At 37.8% G+C, this 17,887-nt stretch overlaps 1 protein-coding gene across 6 annotated transcripts in view; it reads right to left on the bottom strand.

Moving 5' to 3' along the window:
- Nucleotides 1-485: 485 nt before the first annotated feature.
- The window catches only part of mib1 (MIB E3 ubiquitin protein ligase 1), a 60,086-nt gene continuing 42,684 nt past the window's right edge, over nucleotides 486-17,887 (bottom strand). Inside the window, exons 13-22 of one of the 6 annotated variants that reach the window (XM_032565364.1) lie at nucleotides 13,508-13,640; nucleotides 12,181-12,267; nucleotides 11,560-11,718; nucleotides 8,956-9,137; nucleotides 8,448-8,637; nucleotides 7,107-7,185; nucleotides 6,857-7,000; nucleotides 4,618-4,689; nucleotides 3,825-3,925; nucleotides 486-3,235 (exon numbers count right to left, since the gene is read on the bottom strand). In XM_032565364.1, the coding sequence (XP_032421255.1) occupies nucleotides 3,095-3,235; nucleotides 3,825-3,925; nucleotides 4,618-4,689; nucleotides 6,857-7,000; nucleotides 7,107-7,185; nucleotides 8,448-8,637; nucleotides 8,956-9,137; nucleotides 11,560-11,718; nucleotides 12,181-12,267; nucleotides 13,508-13,640 (1,288 nt within the window). In that variant the 3' untranslated portion in view covers nucleotides 486-3,094. The remainder of the gene's footprint in view (nucleotides 3,236-3,824; nucleotides 3,926-4,617; nucleotides 4,690-6,856; nucleotides 7,001-7,106; nucleotides 7,186-8,447; nucleotides 8,638-8,955; nucleotides 9,138-11,559; nucleotides 11,719-12,180; nucleotides 12,268-13,507; nucleotides 13,641-17,887) is intronic. The other 5 variants (XM_032565366.1, XM_032565367.1, XM_032565368.1 and 2 more) reach the window with 5 other exon arrangements.

The raw sequence follows: 17,887 nt of genomic DNA, 5'->3' as shown, positions 1-17,887 counted from the left end.
TTTGAGCAGCTGCACATTGCTGCTGCCTGCGAGATCCTTCCACGTTATGAATGGAGCAGTCAACGAGCTGCAACATGAATGACCTTTGCTCGTAATTGTGCGAGGTCTCCTGTCGTCCTGTTAACCAAGAAAGATGGGGGGGGGGGGTTATCCTCTCTCATCCAGTTTGGTGTTTTTCTCCTGTTTCTCTCTCCAAGGAGCAGAGCTGACCTATCACACGCTGGTGCCAAGTCATCATTAGGTGTCAAGTGGTTTCAATTACCCCACACCTCTCCTCCCTGCCACCACGTCTCCTCTGAGAGCCAGACAGCACAGCAGGAGAAAAGCAACAAAATGCTAATTTTCTTGCTGACATCTGAGCTCGACTTGAAAAAACAAAAAAAACACAAGCTGACGAACGCCACAGCAGTGGTAGGAGTCGAGAGGTGGGGGGGGGGGGATAAAAAAAAAACAAACAAACAAAAAAACAGCACTTTTAATGTCACGTGGTTCATTTAGGACTTTATTTCTGCAGTATGGTTGTTTTAAAAGCACTTAATCGCAATGAAAACTGAATGTTTTTTCCAGTGGTACAAGTCGTACTGCATATGTCAAACATTCATGCCAAAGATCATACATGACCAACAGGACAACTCAAAAATAAATTTGAAAATGTTTTTATAACAACCATAATATGACAATACTACAATAAAGCATATTAGTGCTCCTAGCTTAAAGTTTCATCATAGCCAAGGAAAAAAGGAAAAAAAAAATTAATGTTTATTTACTTTGAGTCCTAACAAGCCAAAAAGCTTGTTTGAGGTTGCAAATTTCGAAGCATTTCAGAGGAAGCCAGTGAGCCGAGTTCTGACTCCAGACTAAAACAGTGGAAAAGTCGCTTCACACCTTTAACACAAATGCATTTTATTTTCCCATGACGTAGATGAGCTTACATAGACCTACTTCAGGAAAAAACAAAAAAAAGAAAACACTTATACTGTCAACTGCTACAAAACTATTGTCAACAAAAGTACATCACATATTTCAACATGAATATCAAAGCAGAATGTCTGAGACTTTGAGGCTACATAGTCAGAAGGCAGTGACGCCTACAAATCCTAATGTTAGGGCACAAATACAAAATAAATTATTCTACACTTTCTTATAGATTGTTCTCTCTATGCTTAATAAATGTCGACTCTGAAGGGAAAACGTTTAAATAAACCTTTTTATTAATGTATTTTAGATCGAGAACCTAATTCTCATACATGCAGGTGCATCTCAGTAAATTAGAATATCTATGAGAAATTGATCTACTTTCAGTAATTAAACTTTTTTTTCTATATCCATTGCACTCAGTGTGATATTTTTGATGTCTTAATTTCCATTAATTTTGATGACTATGGCTTGCAGTTAATGAAAATCAAAAGATTTTCAAGTGATTTGAATGCAACTAATGAAACGTTGTGGCCAACAGTCAGGTTAAAGCCAGCAGTGAGATCCTTCAACAGTGAAAATCAGAAACCTGCCGGTTAGTGCTGCATGCAAGCACATTAATGGGATGCTGAGTGGAAGGAAAAACTCTTGCAGAAAAATGTTAAATAAGTAACTGGGATGAGTGTTATTTCTGTCCGTTTTCATTCATATGGCTTTATAGGTGATGAAAACTCACCAATCAGATTTTGTGGAAATTTAAACATTAAAAGAGGCCGATGAAAGAAAGAGTTTTAAAACAGAAATTCCCCCTCAAGGCCTACACAGTTTTGGAGAAGACTGCTGACCTGACATTTGCTCAGCAGATAAAGCCACACAAAAGGTCAGCGCTGATGAAGCAGAAACCCCATTGATAATCTATGGAGTACTGTCAAAAAGAAGATGAGAGATCTTCTTTTGCCATCTTATGTACATGGTCTTATGTAATTTTGCAAAACACTGAATTTTGGGTTTCAAATTGGTTGTAGTTATAATTACTACAATTAACACTTAAAAATGTATCACTCTGTGTAATAAATGACATCATTCAAGTTTCACTTTTTTTATGTAATTATTGTTATGAATTCACTTGCCAAAGATATTCTTTTTTATTGAGATGCACTTGTATCATGATGAAGACGTCTGGAAGCAGATGGCACAGACTCGTCGAATGCTAAAACAGCAGTGCTCGCTAGAATTTCTACAGTTTAACACAGAGTTACGTCAGGGTGCTTGTTCTCCAGATATGTTTGCGTCACATTTGTGTGCAAAATGGTTACAACACAGGCTGCTCACAGGACAGAAAGCTGAATAGGTTGGTGTGTCCATAAAGTCCATAAAGCAAAACTCGAAAGTGTGTTGCAACACTGTCGTTGTTACAGCTTGGTAAACAAAGGTCAGGGTGTAGTGTGCTACCTGCAGGCGGTCAGATTAAAATGTCCACGTTCTGTTCTGTCACTGAGGACATATAGGTTCTTTTCAGATTTTCTAGTGCAAAACTGCCAACCATTTGGTCTCCTGCTAGGAGAACAGTCAGGGTATAAAGCATCAAATCCAGCTGAAAGACCGACAGAACAACTTGTCTCGAACTTTTCATACTGTCATGAAAAAATTAAGTCCAAATCTGGAGCTTCTGATAACAATACATTTGCATAAAGATTGAAAAAATACAGTCAAACTTGACGGCAGCTGTCACAGACTGTGACACATGCATGAGAACTTTACGTCAAAAAGCAAAAAGACAAATCTCCTCTTGTCAACGGCTCTGAACTTAGCCTAAGTTGGTCTTTGGAAAAATGCAGAGGAGGATACAGCTGAACCTGGACTTCAGTCACTTGAACATAAAAAAACAAACAAAAAAAACACAGAAGACTACATGGAGGAGAAGACTGTGGAAGAAGAATATGATTCCTGCAGGATAAGCGTCTGTCCGGCTGCACTAAAGACATACAAAGACAATAACAGCCAGACTGATCAGTTTATATGTTTTATCTTTGTAACAGAAGTTCCATCTGAAACACAGTCAAATCAACAAACAGCATTTGTAGAGGAGAGTTAAGACGTGGCTGGCTGACTTGGCAGCAGCTGGTGTGGATGTGCCGTTTGTGGGAGCTGTCATCGTTAAAAAGGAGGAAGAGGAGATCTAGTAGAGGAGGACCCGGCGCTCGATGGCTTTGCGGCAGATTGGGCACTCGCTCATTCGGTCTCCGCAAAGTTGGCAGGTGCCGTGGCCGCACAAGAAGATCATGTTCTTCAGCCGGTCCAGACACACCGGACACATCGTCTGGAGGAAGGAGATATCCGCGTTTATTGTTATGTTAAGTTCATTTTACGGCCTAATCCAAGTAAGGACATAAAATGACTCACAAAAGTGTTCATAACCCTTACTAGGGTTGTCATGATGATGCATCTCAAACTCATACAAATATTTGGAAAATACTCAAGAAAATGTTTAAGTTCACAGCAAACTTTTTAAAGCATTTTTTTTCCTTTCTAATAAAAATCCATAATATAACAGTAGGACAATAATCCTAATGTATTAAGTAATAAAAAAACTATTAAGTAGTAAGCTACTCAGCATTAGCCAAAGAACAGAAAACTAGACACCTAATAGGAGTTATGTGTTTTACTATCCTCAAAATGAATTGAAAAACATTTTTTAAGGTATACATATGGATTTGGTCCCACACGTACTTTTGTTCAAATAGACAAGGATATGGTTTGCACAAAAACACTTTTTACAGGGAAAACATAGATCAAAGGGCATGAATATTTTTAGAAGGCTCTGTGAGCCCAGGGGAAATTTTACAGCATGTGGCAGTTTCATTTTTTTATTGCAAAGTTAATTATCCACATCATGTTTTTGTTCTCACCTGTTCCTTAATGTCATGAAGCTGTTGCTGTAGCTTCTGCACATCAGCGTTTACGTTTGTGTTATCTTTATCCCTCTGCAAGGCTGGGATGTTTCCACTCGCTGCTCGAATAGAAAATGAACATGAACACACGTGGAGACGGGGGAGGGGGAAAAACAAGTCAAAGGACTAAGCACATTAGTTAAGGCTAGAGGCCACCTTGGATTTTACCCTACACCTATAAACTTTACTGCCAATAAAAAAAAAAAAGAAATATGGCCAGCAGCAGCGTTGCCATTCTGACATGATCTTGGCAGTGAATTATATATGAAAGCCGGAGTTCCATAAACAAGCAGGAAACACATGCATTTTGGGTTTTTATTGTTAGGCAGATCACTTCTGGCTCAGTGTTTTGGCACACTTTCTAACCGTTCCAACTCAGTAATCCCATATAAGGAAATGACCTAAATGATCACCTCGTACAACACAAATCATCAGGAGGCAAATTTGGAATTGCACTTTCCTTAATGTGATTGTGAAAAATGTATATATAACATTATTTAAGCAATTTCACCTACACTTTTGAGAACTTTAATTCCAGAATCTGCCAGAAACAATGAACTCCAGAGTGATATACATCATATGGGCATAATCACCTGTTAAATGTGTGCACTAGTATGCGGCACTGATAAAAGGAAGTCGGGTCAAGAGAAGGGGAGATGGGCCAGGGCAGCACTGTTGAGGTGGTGGATGGGGAGGGGACTCTTTAAAAGCAAGGCTCTAGTAAGGGAGGGGCTCAGGGAGGCATACTTACACCAACTTAATGCCAGATTGTTGGGCTGGAGAAGATCCTGGGATCCCCCTGCCATAGTGTTAGAGCTCCCTGCTGGAAATAACCAGTCAACATTGTTATAGCAGGAGCTGCCCTCACCAGTTCAACTGTTTAGCCAGTAATCAGTGCAACTGGCTACTGTTAACTACAGCCTCTAAAGGAGACAGGATTTGAAGAGGAAACCAGAAAGTTGGACGCATCTACCACAGCAGAGAGAAATGGAAAATGTAGATCATAGCAGAATAGTTATATACTTTTTGCAATCAGCTGATGCTTATAACTGACTTGGATGTAAAAAAAAAAACAAAACAAAAAAAACAACCAGTCTGAATAAGTTAAAAGGGAGGTAGGTGTAAATTTTAGGAAGTAGATTTGCTTTAAGGCAACAGGCAGTAATTCATGGCACAGTTTGTTTAGGATTGAAGTATTCGATGCTGCCCCTTGCATGAGTGTATGTGTGTTTGGGTTTGTGTAGCTGATCAAGGCTGCTTTTAAGACCAGCTGCAGAGAGTGAGATGCAATGGTGAACGTGGAAATAGTTTCCCTTTCTTCTCAACATAAAACATGAAAAACACCCAATAGTGAGAAGCAAGAAAAAATAAAATTCCTGAAAATTAAATTAAGTCATAAATGGTTTCTATAACAACTTAGGACCAAACAAAAATGATTAAATGTAAAATAAATAAACTTTAGGACTAATTTCACCTTATTTCTCCTTATCTAATTCAGAAAATTTGCCTAAAGAAGTTTTTATTTACTAACATTTTTTTAAGTAGGTCACTGCATTTTACATCAATGTCATTGGTAATACTTTTAAATAATTAAAACTATTAACAGCTATTGATTGCTTTTCTGTTCAATTAAGTGTTATTTAATTTTAAAATAAAGCTTTAGAAGTTCACATGCAGTTCATTAAAGGTATAAATGATTTTGAACTCTTAATGGTACATATGATCCTTTTTTTTTTTCTAGATGGAACAATTTTAATAAAAACCCAACAGCATTAAAAAAAAACCCTAACTGGGTTCATAAATTTGAATTTATGGTGGATTTTCAATAAACTACACAGTCCCAAAATGATAAAAACCACCCTATAAATGTTTTTGCTAAATGCCCCCTAGCAAGTTGTTCCTCCAGAACACATTTTACAGCCATAAAGGAGCTTCTTGCTGCACATGGATGGCTGTTTAATCTCACTGCTGTCTTTAACCTGGCTGGATGTTTGCTGGATGTCTATTCTTGGTGAACTGGTCGAGTGTATTTTAGATTAGACAAGTTTTCCGCTACTAGCCCTATGCAGAATTTTGTGACATTGTGAGGAGGTAATTTAGTCATTTGATTTAGGTGTGTTAGAGTAGGGATGCATGTAAAAGTTGCAGAAGTATTTTAAAATCTTTAAAACTGATTTTAAATGGATAAAGCAAGCTAAAGAAGCTCCGGGAATGACCCCAATCTCATCAATATAGAAACTTTAAATCAGGTCTGAGTTAAGAACCCAACTGATTTAAATGCTGCCACTAATAATAGCAGTCAAATACTCCTGCAGAAATATTCTTGAAGCCTGACAATGATCATAAAAAGCAGAGGAGTCTTCATCCACTTGACACTAAAGCCAACGTTAGTTGAGACTTTTGTATACATTTTTGAGCCTGTATTTCTCATTTTGACTTTTTGTAGATTAGAAAAAATTCATAACCATTTTGAATTTATTCAAGTCTTTTTTTTATTATTTAACTTTAAAAGTATTTGAAATTGTAATATTAACATTATTCAACCCAGGAAAGTTCAAATAAAGCTCAAAATTAATGACACTCATGTCAAGGATGAATGTATGTATACTTTTGAAAATAAGATTTTGTGTTTCTGGGATCAATCTGGAGATTTTAGTCAAGGCAGCAAAGCTTTAGAGAACATTCGTCCATCTAGATCACATAAGTTAATATATAGAAATAAGCATTTAGAATGATTGCAGTGATGAAAACATGCAGATTTAACAGTGTTGCTAGTTTGTAAATAAGTCTAATTGATCTCAGTTAGTTATCAGTGTCTAGACTAGAATGAAAAAAAAACATATCATGAAAGTAATGTCAACCAAATGGCAGAAACAATAATAAATTCAAAATTACTAAACAAAATGATTTAGAAAAAAATGAAGAAACAAGAAAGGAATGAAATGTAAAAATGGATGGATTAAAAGGGAACACTTGGAAGATTCACTCACTAAGGTCATCATCATCATCATCATCATCATCATGATCAGCGGCATCATCCTCCATACCTTTCCCTCCGCAGCAGAGAACGTAGGGGGTGCGGCGTTCCACCACAGCCCGGCACTGTACGCACTTCTTCATGAGGCTGGCACAGTCTGTGGAGAACAGGCATGTGCGTGTTCACATCCGAAGGTTGGCACAAATATGGGTGGCCAGTGTCAAGATCAAGGCTACTGTGATGTAATGTGTGTGTTGACTTACTCTCACAAGCGCACATGTGACCACAGGGCTGGAACAACACAGCGGCCTTTTTGTCAGAGCAAACTACGCACTCCTCAATCTGCGGAGGGACGCATAACACACAAGTTCATTTAGTCTCAGTCATCCATTTTTCTAAAGATATGGCTGTTTTAGAAGGTGGTCTTTATTTTGTACAATAAAGGCCCACAACAAAATGTGTTGAGAGACACTTTTATACTATGATTAAAAATAAAGGAGAAAAATGCAAACATACTTACCCCAGTTAACTTTTAATTAAACAAAGAGTATATGGCAGTAAAGCATAAAGAGACATTCATCCACTAAGATGATATTAAATGGAAACAACTAAACACCAAAAAGTACTTAAGTTTCACTCAAAGAACATTTTCCAAGTGCTTAAAATTTTTAAGAAACATGAATGGGTGATGAATTTCTATAAAAATGTGCCACTGCTGGATTGCCCCTCCCTGTCCAAAATTTACTTTGTTTATTAAAACAGTGGTAGATGATGATGATTGCTTACAATTTTCTACTAATCTAATAAAGGTAAAAATGACCAACAAATAATTTTAACAATAATAAAAAACAAAGGTTAGATATTTTTAATTATAGCTGTGGTCAGGATTTTAAAAAACACAAAACAATAGGGTCGGGAATAGATAAAAAAGCTTAATATCAATGCAACACTTTTTACAGAACTTATTTTGCACACAGTCTATAAGTATGAGGTAATGAAACATTACGTTATACAAGATGTAGATAAATCAAACTATAGTTATGAATTATAAAGAACTGCAGCCAAACTACACTACAAGGCCTAATAAATATGCATATATATTTTCCTATGAAAACAATGAATATGAATAAATCAGCTTATAATATTGTAAGTCTACACACTAATAAATGAAACTTGTACATTATTGCGAGTGCAAACAATAGAGCTGGATTTACATTTTTTATTTTTTTATGTAAATATGATGAAAAAATATACTGATTATTGTTTAGATAACATATTTGACTGAATAATTTGGAGATATTGTCAAGATCAGCATTACTTGTAGCTGAAAAGTATGTGCATAAGTATATTTAAAATAAAATTGGTTCCCAAAATAGACCCCTGGAGGACTCTAAGAAATGCATAACAAATTTCTGACTATTAAAATAATTTTAAAGCAATGTGTGTTCTTTCCATGCAAATTGAATCCCTGAATTAATTTTTTCAGCCAACTTCTGTGGAATATTTCCTTTTAAAACTCATTGATTTTCAAATATCAAGTGATCAAGTTTCATCACTCTGTTCTGTAGTACCGTCTCCAGAATCTCTGAGGTGTTTAAGATTACCTTTGTTCTGGACTGAACCTGCTCCTTACAGATGAGACACTTCTTGACACGCGGCGAGCAGAGCGAGCAAGTTGCGATGTGTCCACAGGGCCCAAACAGAGTGTCTCTCTTCATGTCCGAGCAAACCATGCACTCTTCCAGAGACTCGATGTTGCTGTTCAGAGACGGGCTACGGGTGTCCACCTGACCGCTGGGACATTAAGAACACAGTGTTAATGGGAAAATATTAGAAACATGGGTGGATGAGGATCTGCTAATTAGTAATGCCTTATTTAATCAATCTTTTTTTTCTTCTTATGAAGTTTGCATACTCAATAGGCATAAAAACTCTGTCGATACATTGAGATATTCTCCTTTGTCTTTACATTAAGTTCTGCCCACACTCTCCAGGGTATAACGTCACATTTACCGTACAGACCAGAGTGATATTGATCTTCTCGTTGAGTTCTCAGCAAAAAAGCCGTTAAATGCGTTTCCCAAAATGTCAACCAACTCCTGGGATGTTTACCTACTCTTCTCTTTGTGACATTTGGCCAAGGCCTTACAGAGACTGGGGTCCGGACAGAGGTCCAGAGGGGACTGGCCCTTTTTGTTGCGAATGGTCAGGTCTGCACCGTTTGCTGCCAGGAAACAGGCGATGGATGCTGCGCTCTTCTTCTCTGCTCCCTGGGTGCCCAAGCCCATGATTAACTGCAAAGGATGACAGAAACAGAGAGGAAAATATGAAACCTGAGACACAAACAGCTTTCAGGAGCATCCTGATACTAACCTGAATGCTGCCATTTGTAGCATTGAGTAAGTAAGGAGCAAAACGAGTACTGCGCCTCATACCACTTTAACCTCTTCATATACATAAACAACCACAAAATTTAGTACATTTTATTAGAATTTTATGTGACAGAAAAACAAAAAGGCACATAATTGTGAAGCACAAAGAAAATGATGCTTGAAAAATCAGATGAGTGAAGTGTATTCCATAATGGACACGGCAAACATGAAAAAGAAAAAACAACTCTTCAGATAAAACATCTTTTGGGCCTACATGTATGGCGAAATACGGTGGTGGTGGAATCATGCTGTACCTTTCTTCAAGATATGAGATTAAAGCATGAAATAATGTAAAAAAAAACATAAAGGAAAAAACATAAAGTGTAACTATTTTTTTTTACAAATCTATGCATATAATATAGATTTTCATGTTGCTAAACTCCATGTTATAGAGGCAATCAGTTCAATACAGCTAAGCTAATCAGAAAGAGATAAGATGTCACGACAGTATAACCTTGTCGACTTGTACTCATCTCCCTTCCCTGCACAACTTATCACCTCACTCATTCAGCTCAACTGCAAAGCTCCCCAATCACAACCAATTTCGACCTTCCATGTCTGAGTCTCCTCAACCAGTAGCTTTTACATCTCTGCTGATGGAGCCATCGGGCCAGCTAATTCAATTCTCCTCTTGAAGGGAGGGAAGGGGTATGCGAGTGTGACCCAACTACATATTTCTCAAATTAGGCCTGCTGTCTATCTGTTTCGCTCCCCTGAGGGAGAACCAGAGAGGGCAGAACGCGGGGCTCGTGGAGGAGGTGGAAAAGCGAGTGGGTGGGAGACAGAAGGTGACAGGTAAGGAAAAATCTGTCGCTGACTCAAGGCTTTAAAGTCTCCCCAGCAGCGATTAATGATGTGCCGTTAACATGGAGAGGGCTTGAGTTTGACATGCCCCTTTTGGCCCCTTCTAAGGATTCATCTGGGCTGGTAGAGGCGAAGCAGCGAGCCAACTGACTGCTCGGCGCTTCCACCTGAATGATGGGCTGGTGCAGACTCAGCTGTCCATTGATGCAGGTGATGGAGACTGTGAGCTTCCTGACTAAACGGGGATCTGTCGTCATCCTTCACAGCGAACCACAAACTGATTTTATTCCAAGCTTGTGAACTGAGGAAAACTGTGACAAGACAATGCTAAACAATCTAGCAGATGATAAATGCCAAAAACAATGACATGATGCTTCAGTGAGCCGCCAAATGGGAAAAGGCAGGTAGCAGGATATTAAAGGCACAAGTATGAATTTTATAGATGCAGCTCAGCTGGAGATACACATGTGCTATATTCGTTTTAGAACATTTATTTAGAGCACTCTGCATCAGTATTTTAGATAATAAGAAGCTGCATTTATTTATTAATGCAGCTAACCCAGAGTGGAAGCATGCAGGTTGTTCCAACTTAAAATTAGCAATTGTTTTTACAAATATTTAAAAAATGAAATCTTTTACGCCAATTTTACAATACAAATCTATAGTCTTATGTTCAGTGCATTTATAGTCCTTAAAACATTTTCACATTTTGTCTCTTTAAAGGCATAAATATTAATTATTCTAGTTTAGGTGATACACTAACAAAAAATAGTGCGCAAGTGTTAAAAGGAATGAAAATGTAAAAAAAATTATTCCTAATAAAAAGATGAAAAGTGAGGCATCCTCCTAAGTCAAGACTTCGTGAAACCTCCTTTCTCTGCAGCTCCAGCAGCTGCATGTCTTTTAGGACATTCCTCTACCAGCTCTGCACATAGAGACGAAACAGCTCAAGGTTGGGAAGATTGGGTGTGTGGTGTCTGAAGAGCAATTATAAAAACTTGCAACAGATTCTCAATTGGAGTGAGATATGAACTGTGTGTCATGAATATATTTTTTTCATCTAAACCATTACATGTGGCTCGAGGTCACTCTCCAATCGGAAGGTAAACTTTCAGCCCAGCCTCACGTTTTTCTGCAGCTTTCGAAAAATTTTGTTCCAGGATATCCACATATTCTGTATTGCAAAGCATTAGATTTTACTGAGAAAATGTGAGTGAAGATTTATGCACATCAAACAGCAAAACATTTAGTAATGAAAAATCAATTTCCAACAAAATATTTTGAAATCCCTCAATGTAACGTGATACAATGTTAAAAGGTTCAAGGGACATAAAAACTTTCACAACGTACTTCAACATGTTCTCTTCCTATCAAGTACTTTTAAAAATGTATTTCTGAAAACTCTTAATCGGTGACGTTTTATGACACTGACACATTTGAAGTGCTGGAAAGGGAAAGTTCAGAATGGAACTGAACGTACTGTGTTCTTGGAGGGTTCCCAGGGCTCCACTTTGCTGACATCCTGCATATCCTGGAGTTGCCGCAACTGGGACAGTGTGTGGTGACGTAGCGCCTCGTGAAGCGGCGTGTCCCCATCCTTGTCCTGCACGTCAAGCTTAGCCTCTGCCCGCACCAGCAGCTGGAAACAGAGAAAATATGAACAAAGAATGACCCCAACAGACAATCGGGGTAGAATCGGGCAACAAACACAGAATAACTTTAATTTTATGCTACGGTGCAAATGCCACAACACTGATTTATAGTGTTGCTATGTACAGTGGGCTTCAGTTTTTTTTTTTACTACCCTCTAATTATGGAGTGTACTTTTGTTTGTAGTCCACAAGATGGCAACGTGGCAGTCTTAATCCAACGCTACAAATTTCCTCGAAGAGCATTCCCCTCCTCTTTGAGGCAGGACATCCAACCGTGTAAATTAAACAGAGGGCTGCAATTGTGTAGCTCTACTGCCTTTTGTGTAGAGGAGAGGGAACTAGCAGATAACTGAAGAGAGCATGTTCACTTAGTGGCACAAGAGGGGCATTAAAAGATTAGAAGAAGTGAGAGAAAGAGAAGAAGAAGAAATTAAATATAAAATACCAACCCGAACTATCTGAGTGTGCTGGCGCTCCACTGCAAGGTGTAATGCCGTCTGCTGGTTAACATTCTGAATGTCTAAGCTGGCGTTGCCCTGGGAGGGGGAAAAAAACAGAAGAATATGAAGCATAATACCATCTGTATATGTGGATACTGTAGGTCACCATGTAAAAACAATTAAGACTTTATAAAAAAAAGAAAGAAAAACTGATTTACTTTCCATCACGCAAAAAAATATTATTTTAGCAAGTAAAAGAGAAACAACTGGTCTGGCTTTGTGAGCCATGACAGCACCTTTTCTCATCCTGACCAGCAAAGTATCAAACAGCAAGACTGGAAAAAAATTAAATAATAAATAGAAGAAAAAAAACCAGCACACTACAAAAAAGAAAAAATGTTTCATGTGATTTTCATTTCCAACTGCAAACGTATCCTCTGTGGAGATATGGAGGAAAGATAACTATTGTGATCAGGCGGTGTGTAAAATCCCAATGTAATAAGACTGACTGGGAATCTGCAGTGCACCTAGAAGTGTGGTGCAGTTTCTGAATAGAAAGCTGAGCCATCACTGCGAACAAGCCCATTGCAGGAACTTAGAGGGGGAGAAAAAGCTGCCCCTGCTGAAAGGTAGCTTGCACAGTGAATGCTCACGCATCGGGATGTTGCAGCAACATTTCTGCCTTGCACCATATCCTCATTAACCCAGTTTTGTCTTGATCAGGTGACTTTTCTGTAAACTCCAGTATGCGTTAGCCTTTAGGGAGCTAAACCTGCAATCTCTAAAGGGAGGACAAAAAAAAAGGAAGAGCATGAACCTATAATTGCAAGTGAAGGAGGATATGAGGGCCGAGCAGCACTAAAGGATACCCCTGGAGGCCATGTGAACCTTATGGATTCAATAAAAAAAAAAGAAAAAAAAAACAGTTGAAGATTCAACTGGTCTACAGCTTGCTGGCTGCAGGGAGAGCAGCATGGACCGCGTTCAATGGTCTTTTGTTGGCTGAAGTTAAAGCTTGGCTGATGCAGGCTGAATTACTGCTGCAACGCTGTTTTACACCAGTTCTAAACAGAGATGTCTTAACAGAAGGGGTTTAGATGTGTTTGGAAGTGGCCTATATCAGATGTGATCTACTTTGATATTTTTTTTATTCTTTTTAATATAATTTTGTTTGCAAATTTAAATTGGATCAAAATCACAAGTTAGGGCTCAAATTCTGTATTTTCTGCTTTTTATGGATATTACATCAAAGGAATCTGATGAGCATCAGTAAAACAAAAATGAACCCAGCACTGGATACCTGATAATGTTGCTTGTTTAAAAATGAGTTTAGTACCTGGTGCACCAGAAGCTCAGCCACCTCGACGTGGTTGTTGAGAGCAGCCAGATGCAGCGCGGTGTAACCGTCGTCCTTCTTCTCATCGACGATCCACGGCCTCGGCAGTTTGGACAGCAGCACACGCATGGCACTGCAGAACAAATAAATAATCAAGCAAACTAACAAATAAAAAGGTAGACAAATAAATGCAAGTGCTGAGCTGACTCGGGGCTTCGATGCACATGAAAGAAATATCCTGAAAATTTAAAGACAATGAAGTGTTTTTTGATGGGAGGTTCCAATCTGATGTGCTACAAATCGTGTCAAATTTCTCATTTACAGCATATACAATGTCTTGGAAAATTATTCATTCATGTACACATCCCAAAATTTAATTACTCAAATTAATCACAATTACCAAAAAAGAAAAATTCTAATGATAACTGATAGAAATATTTTTCAAATAGAGGTTTCAGAATAAAAGAGGTAAAATTTGTATCATGTTTCTTTCCATTTCATATTTATGCACCATTTTTGCATTGCTGTATCACTAAAATTTGTATAAAAATACAAATGATGTTGTTCCTTGTCCAAATGTAAAAGGTTTAGGGTTGGTTCAAGTTCAAGAAAGTTCAAGCCACGGTATCAGCCTCACTGAAAAATTTTCCAACACATTTAATTTCTTTCACTCTTTATCTCCACTCACAGATACAAAAACACCAAATCCGCTTTAGAAGTTGCTTTAGCAAGCATTATTTAAATCAAGTCCAAGAGCTATATATTACTTTAATCTGTTTTCACATTTAAGTAAGAAAACAAAAACTGCAATCTGTTGGTTTAGGTCCCGCAAGCTTCATTCTGACACATCTGTAGAAGTGATGGAAAGACCCAGAATATAAAAGAAGAGTGTTAAAGATTTGCACTATGAAATTGTATTTTTTACATGAAACAATTTTTAATGTCATTTCTATAACAAAATTAACAGCGGCTCTAGAAAACGGTAGTAATGGGAAATATGTCGTATAATAGATGGAACCAAAAAAATTTTCATAGTCAGTATAGTTTCCCTGCAGAGAAAAACACTATTATGATGAATATATTAGCGTCTATGTTAATGCTGAGATGGTTTCTACTCTGCGTATTAACCCATATTTAAGGGCGGGTTTATGTGTTTTCCAGGCACACAGTGCCATTTTATAGCACAATCAAGTAACTACTGTAAGTTAACTTCAGATATTTATTTTACAATATACATATGGGTATACAGTTGATGAGGGAATAACATTATAACACAATACAAGATCAAAGAAGTCAATTTTACATTACACCCCCTCAATTACAGTGTATTTAGTGTTTGAACTATTAAGTGTTTCTTTAGAAGGTGTCTCGAGTATCTGAATATTTAAGTACTTGATGGCAGTACTTGAAATGTGCAGATAACCCCAAATAATACTGAGCATCCTTTGTATTTTGATAATCCTTCAAAGAAAACAAAAAAACAAGCTAATCATTAAAATCATCACAAAAATTTCATTCTTAAAAAAAAAAAAGGAAAAATAGTACTTTTCCCTAATTATCTATAGAACAAAGAAAACAACTTTGTTAGTTTGCTAATATCGTTTAATAAAAACACCAAAATATCTACTTTTTTGTCTTTGAGGTCATTTAAAATATATTTGGATAATCAACAAAAATGTTTTCACCTTCGACTCAGATACATTAAAACATAAAATAGCTTTGGTCTCAATATAGTCAGGTGAGACCCCCAAGCGTCATCTTCAAGAAATCAGATTTCTCGTTCTGAAGTTATACATTGTGGAATCTAGCATCAAAACAGTTTCTACGCCTAGAGTTATATTTCTCAAATCTTATTTTTTTCTCTGTTTTTTCCAGGGAAGATTTTGAAATGTATGGGGTCAAAATCTAGTAATAAAGAGGGTGAGACAAAATTGGTCTAACAATTGAAAAAGCTTAGCTTGAACCTGTCAGATTTGTCGTCTCACAATGTTCAAAAGAGAGCCAGCAGGCGGAACTCAAACATGGTACAGGCCTGTTTAGGATTAACAGCAAGCAACCCATATGGAAAACAGATTTAGAAGCAGGCATCTCCCTCCCATTTCTTCAGTGTAAGAGTAATTCCACTCCTTCAACAGTGCGCTCAAGTGTCCATCACTGAAGGGCACAATGGTAATTACACAAGATTTATTTGTATTCACTCAGGTCTCTTCCCCTAATAGAAACAGAAGCTAGGGAAGGGGAAAATATCCAGTGTTTAAACAGTGCTGTTGAGAAGAGGCAGTGGTGTGGTGCTGAAGGTCACTTAAAGGGTATGTGAAAAAACTGGAGGAGGCTGAACTGTCACTATATACAGTATCAGCACTGCTGAAGAAAGCAAGACCCACTTTAGTGTTAAAGAAAAAACAATATTATAAACAGAGGAAAAGAAAGACGAAATCCTTCCAGGGTCAATTTGATTTAAACCTTAATTTATCTGCAATGAGAATATATATGTGAACACTCTTACGCTAATCAAGTCAAAACTGGTTTCAGTTATCTGCCAGTTTTGTTTTAATACGTGAAGCCATTTATCTCTTTACACCTGATCCTTTATCTCTTCCTACTCTTCCTGCTTCAGCCCGAGGCCATGAATTCAAGCATGAGGTACAAAAGTAATATAAAATATAAGGTGTATCCTGATGTACATCCAGGATATCTGGTGAAGAAAAAGACACAAAATGAACACAAAACGAAACGTGTAACAAATTTTCCCTGTCATGTTACATACACCGAGTACCTAAGAAAAGAATTAAAGTGACAGTGATTATAGGAAAACTTCTGACCTTGTTTAACCCTGAGTGCTCACACGGGGCATATGTTTGAACTGCGACAAAAAGAAAGCGGGTGATTTCCTCAGATATGGCTTTACGGCACATGCTGGAGTGTTTATGTAAGGAAAATAGGACTTCGGACAAATGAAACAAGCTCTGAGAAAAGGCCAGTGCTTGCGTAGTCACTAAATATTGCACTATTAAGAAATAGGGGAGGAAAGAAAAAAAACCAATAGGACAGTTAGAATCAAGATGGCTGGTTTTCTACGGATCTTTACTAAACGTATAGCTATTTCTTGAGAAGAGAGGACGCATCATCCGCCAGAGGAAAGGGGAGGGAGAGGGGCAGGGAAGGAAAGGGCAGGCAGTCAGCACCTCGGTTCATATAGAGCCTTGGTGGCTGGTGTACTGCTGCAGTGATGAACAGCGCAGCACACTGATCCCAGTCTTCCTCGCTCTCTCTCACCCTTTCTCATTGCACAGAGGCTTATACGCACCTGCATTGCTTGCAGCCATCTTCAGCTACTTAATGCAGAGATGCACTCCTTAAATTTGATGGCAGCCGCGCCCCTCCTGCCTGATCTCACATTCACCACGTGTCGCCACTGTTACAAAGAAAGCATTTGCTCGCATGCTGTCGATTTTACATCTCAGAGGGCACTTCAGGGTAATTTCATTTGTGGCTCACCCATTTGGGTGGGAGCTGAGACTTAAGCAAGCAAAGTTATTCAACAAAAAGCCACATCAGAGGCTTGCCTAAAGCTATTACATAAAACTTGCTCCCAGTGGCTAAAAATATCACTTTTTTAGCTTTTTTCCAAGGTGGAATAACAATACAAATAAACAATGGTTTTATTCAGTAGAAACAGGAATATTATGTTAAAAAATACCATTAGATGGGGGAAAATTCTCTATTACATGTAAAACAACCATCCAATGAATGTACAGTAGCTATTGTATCAAGGCAGATTAACATTTCAAACTTTGTTGCAGGCGGCTTCTGCAATACAAGCCCAGATTGACAGACTCTCAGCCATGTTTGGCGAATTGGGAAGACCGTAATACCAATACCTATTGCTGGCACTGCTGCATTGCAGTTGAGTTATTTGGTGCAAAAGCAGAAAAGCAGCAGAATTAAAAATGAATAATAATGATTTTTTAATGTCATACGTATAAGATTTTAGCAATAACTGTTAGGGTCTTGTGACATGTCACGGGAGGTAAATACAGGTGCATGTCAAAACATCATAATATTATTGTAATACAGATATATTTCAGTAACTCACTTTGAAAAGTGAAACTCAAACTATCTACACAAGTACATGTATCATTTATTTATTACAGTTATACATGAGGATTGTGGCTACAAGCTAGCAAAGATTTGGAAGATTATAATATAAAAAGAAGCCTTACAAAAAGGATTTTTAATCCTTTAAAAATGCTTTGTCACGGGCTAGACAGTTCCACAGCAGACAGTCACTGACATCCTCTACAAGGAAGGTAAGCTACCGAAGGCTATTGCTAAAAAAGCTGAGTGTTTACAAAGTGCTACATTCAGGAATATGAATAG

The sequence above is a fragment of the Xiphophorus hellerii genome, chromosome 6 (genome assembly GCF_003331165.1).
Source record: "Xiphophorus hellerii strain 12219 chromosome 6, Xiphophorus_hellerii-4.1, whole genome shotgun sequence".
Taxonomy (NCBI): domain Eukaryota; kingdom Metazoa; phylum Chordata; class Actinopteri; order Cyprinodontiformes; family Poeciliidae; genus Xiphophorus; species Xiphophorus hellerii.
This window is presented reverse-complemented; position numbering and strand designations above follow the sequence as displayed.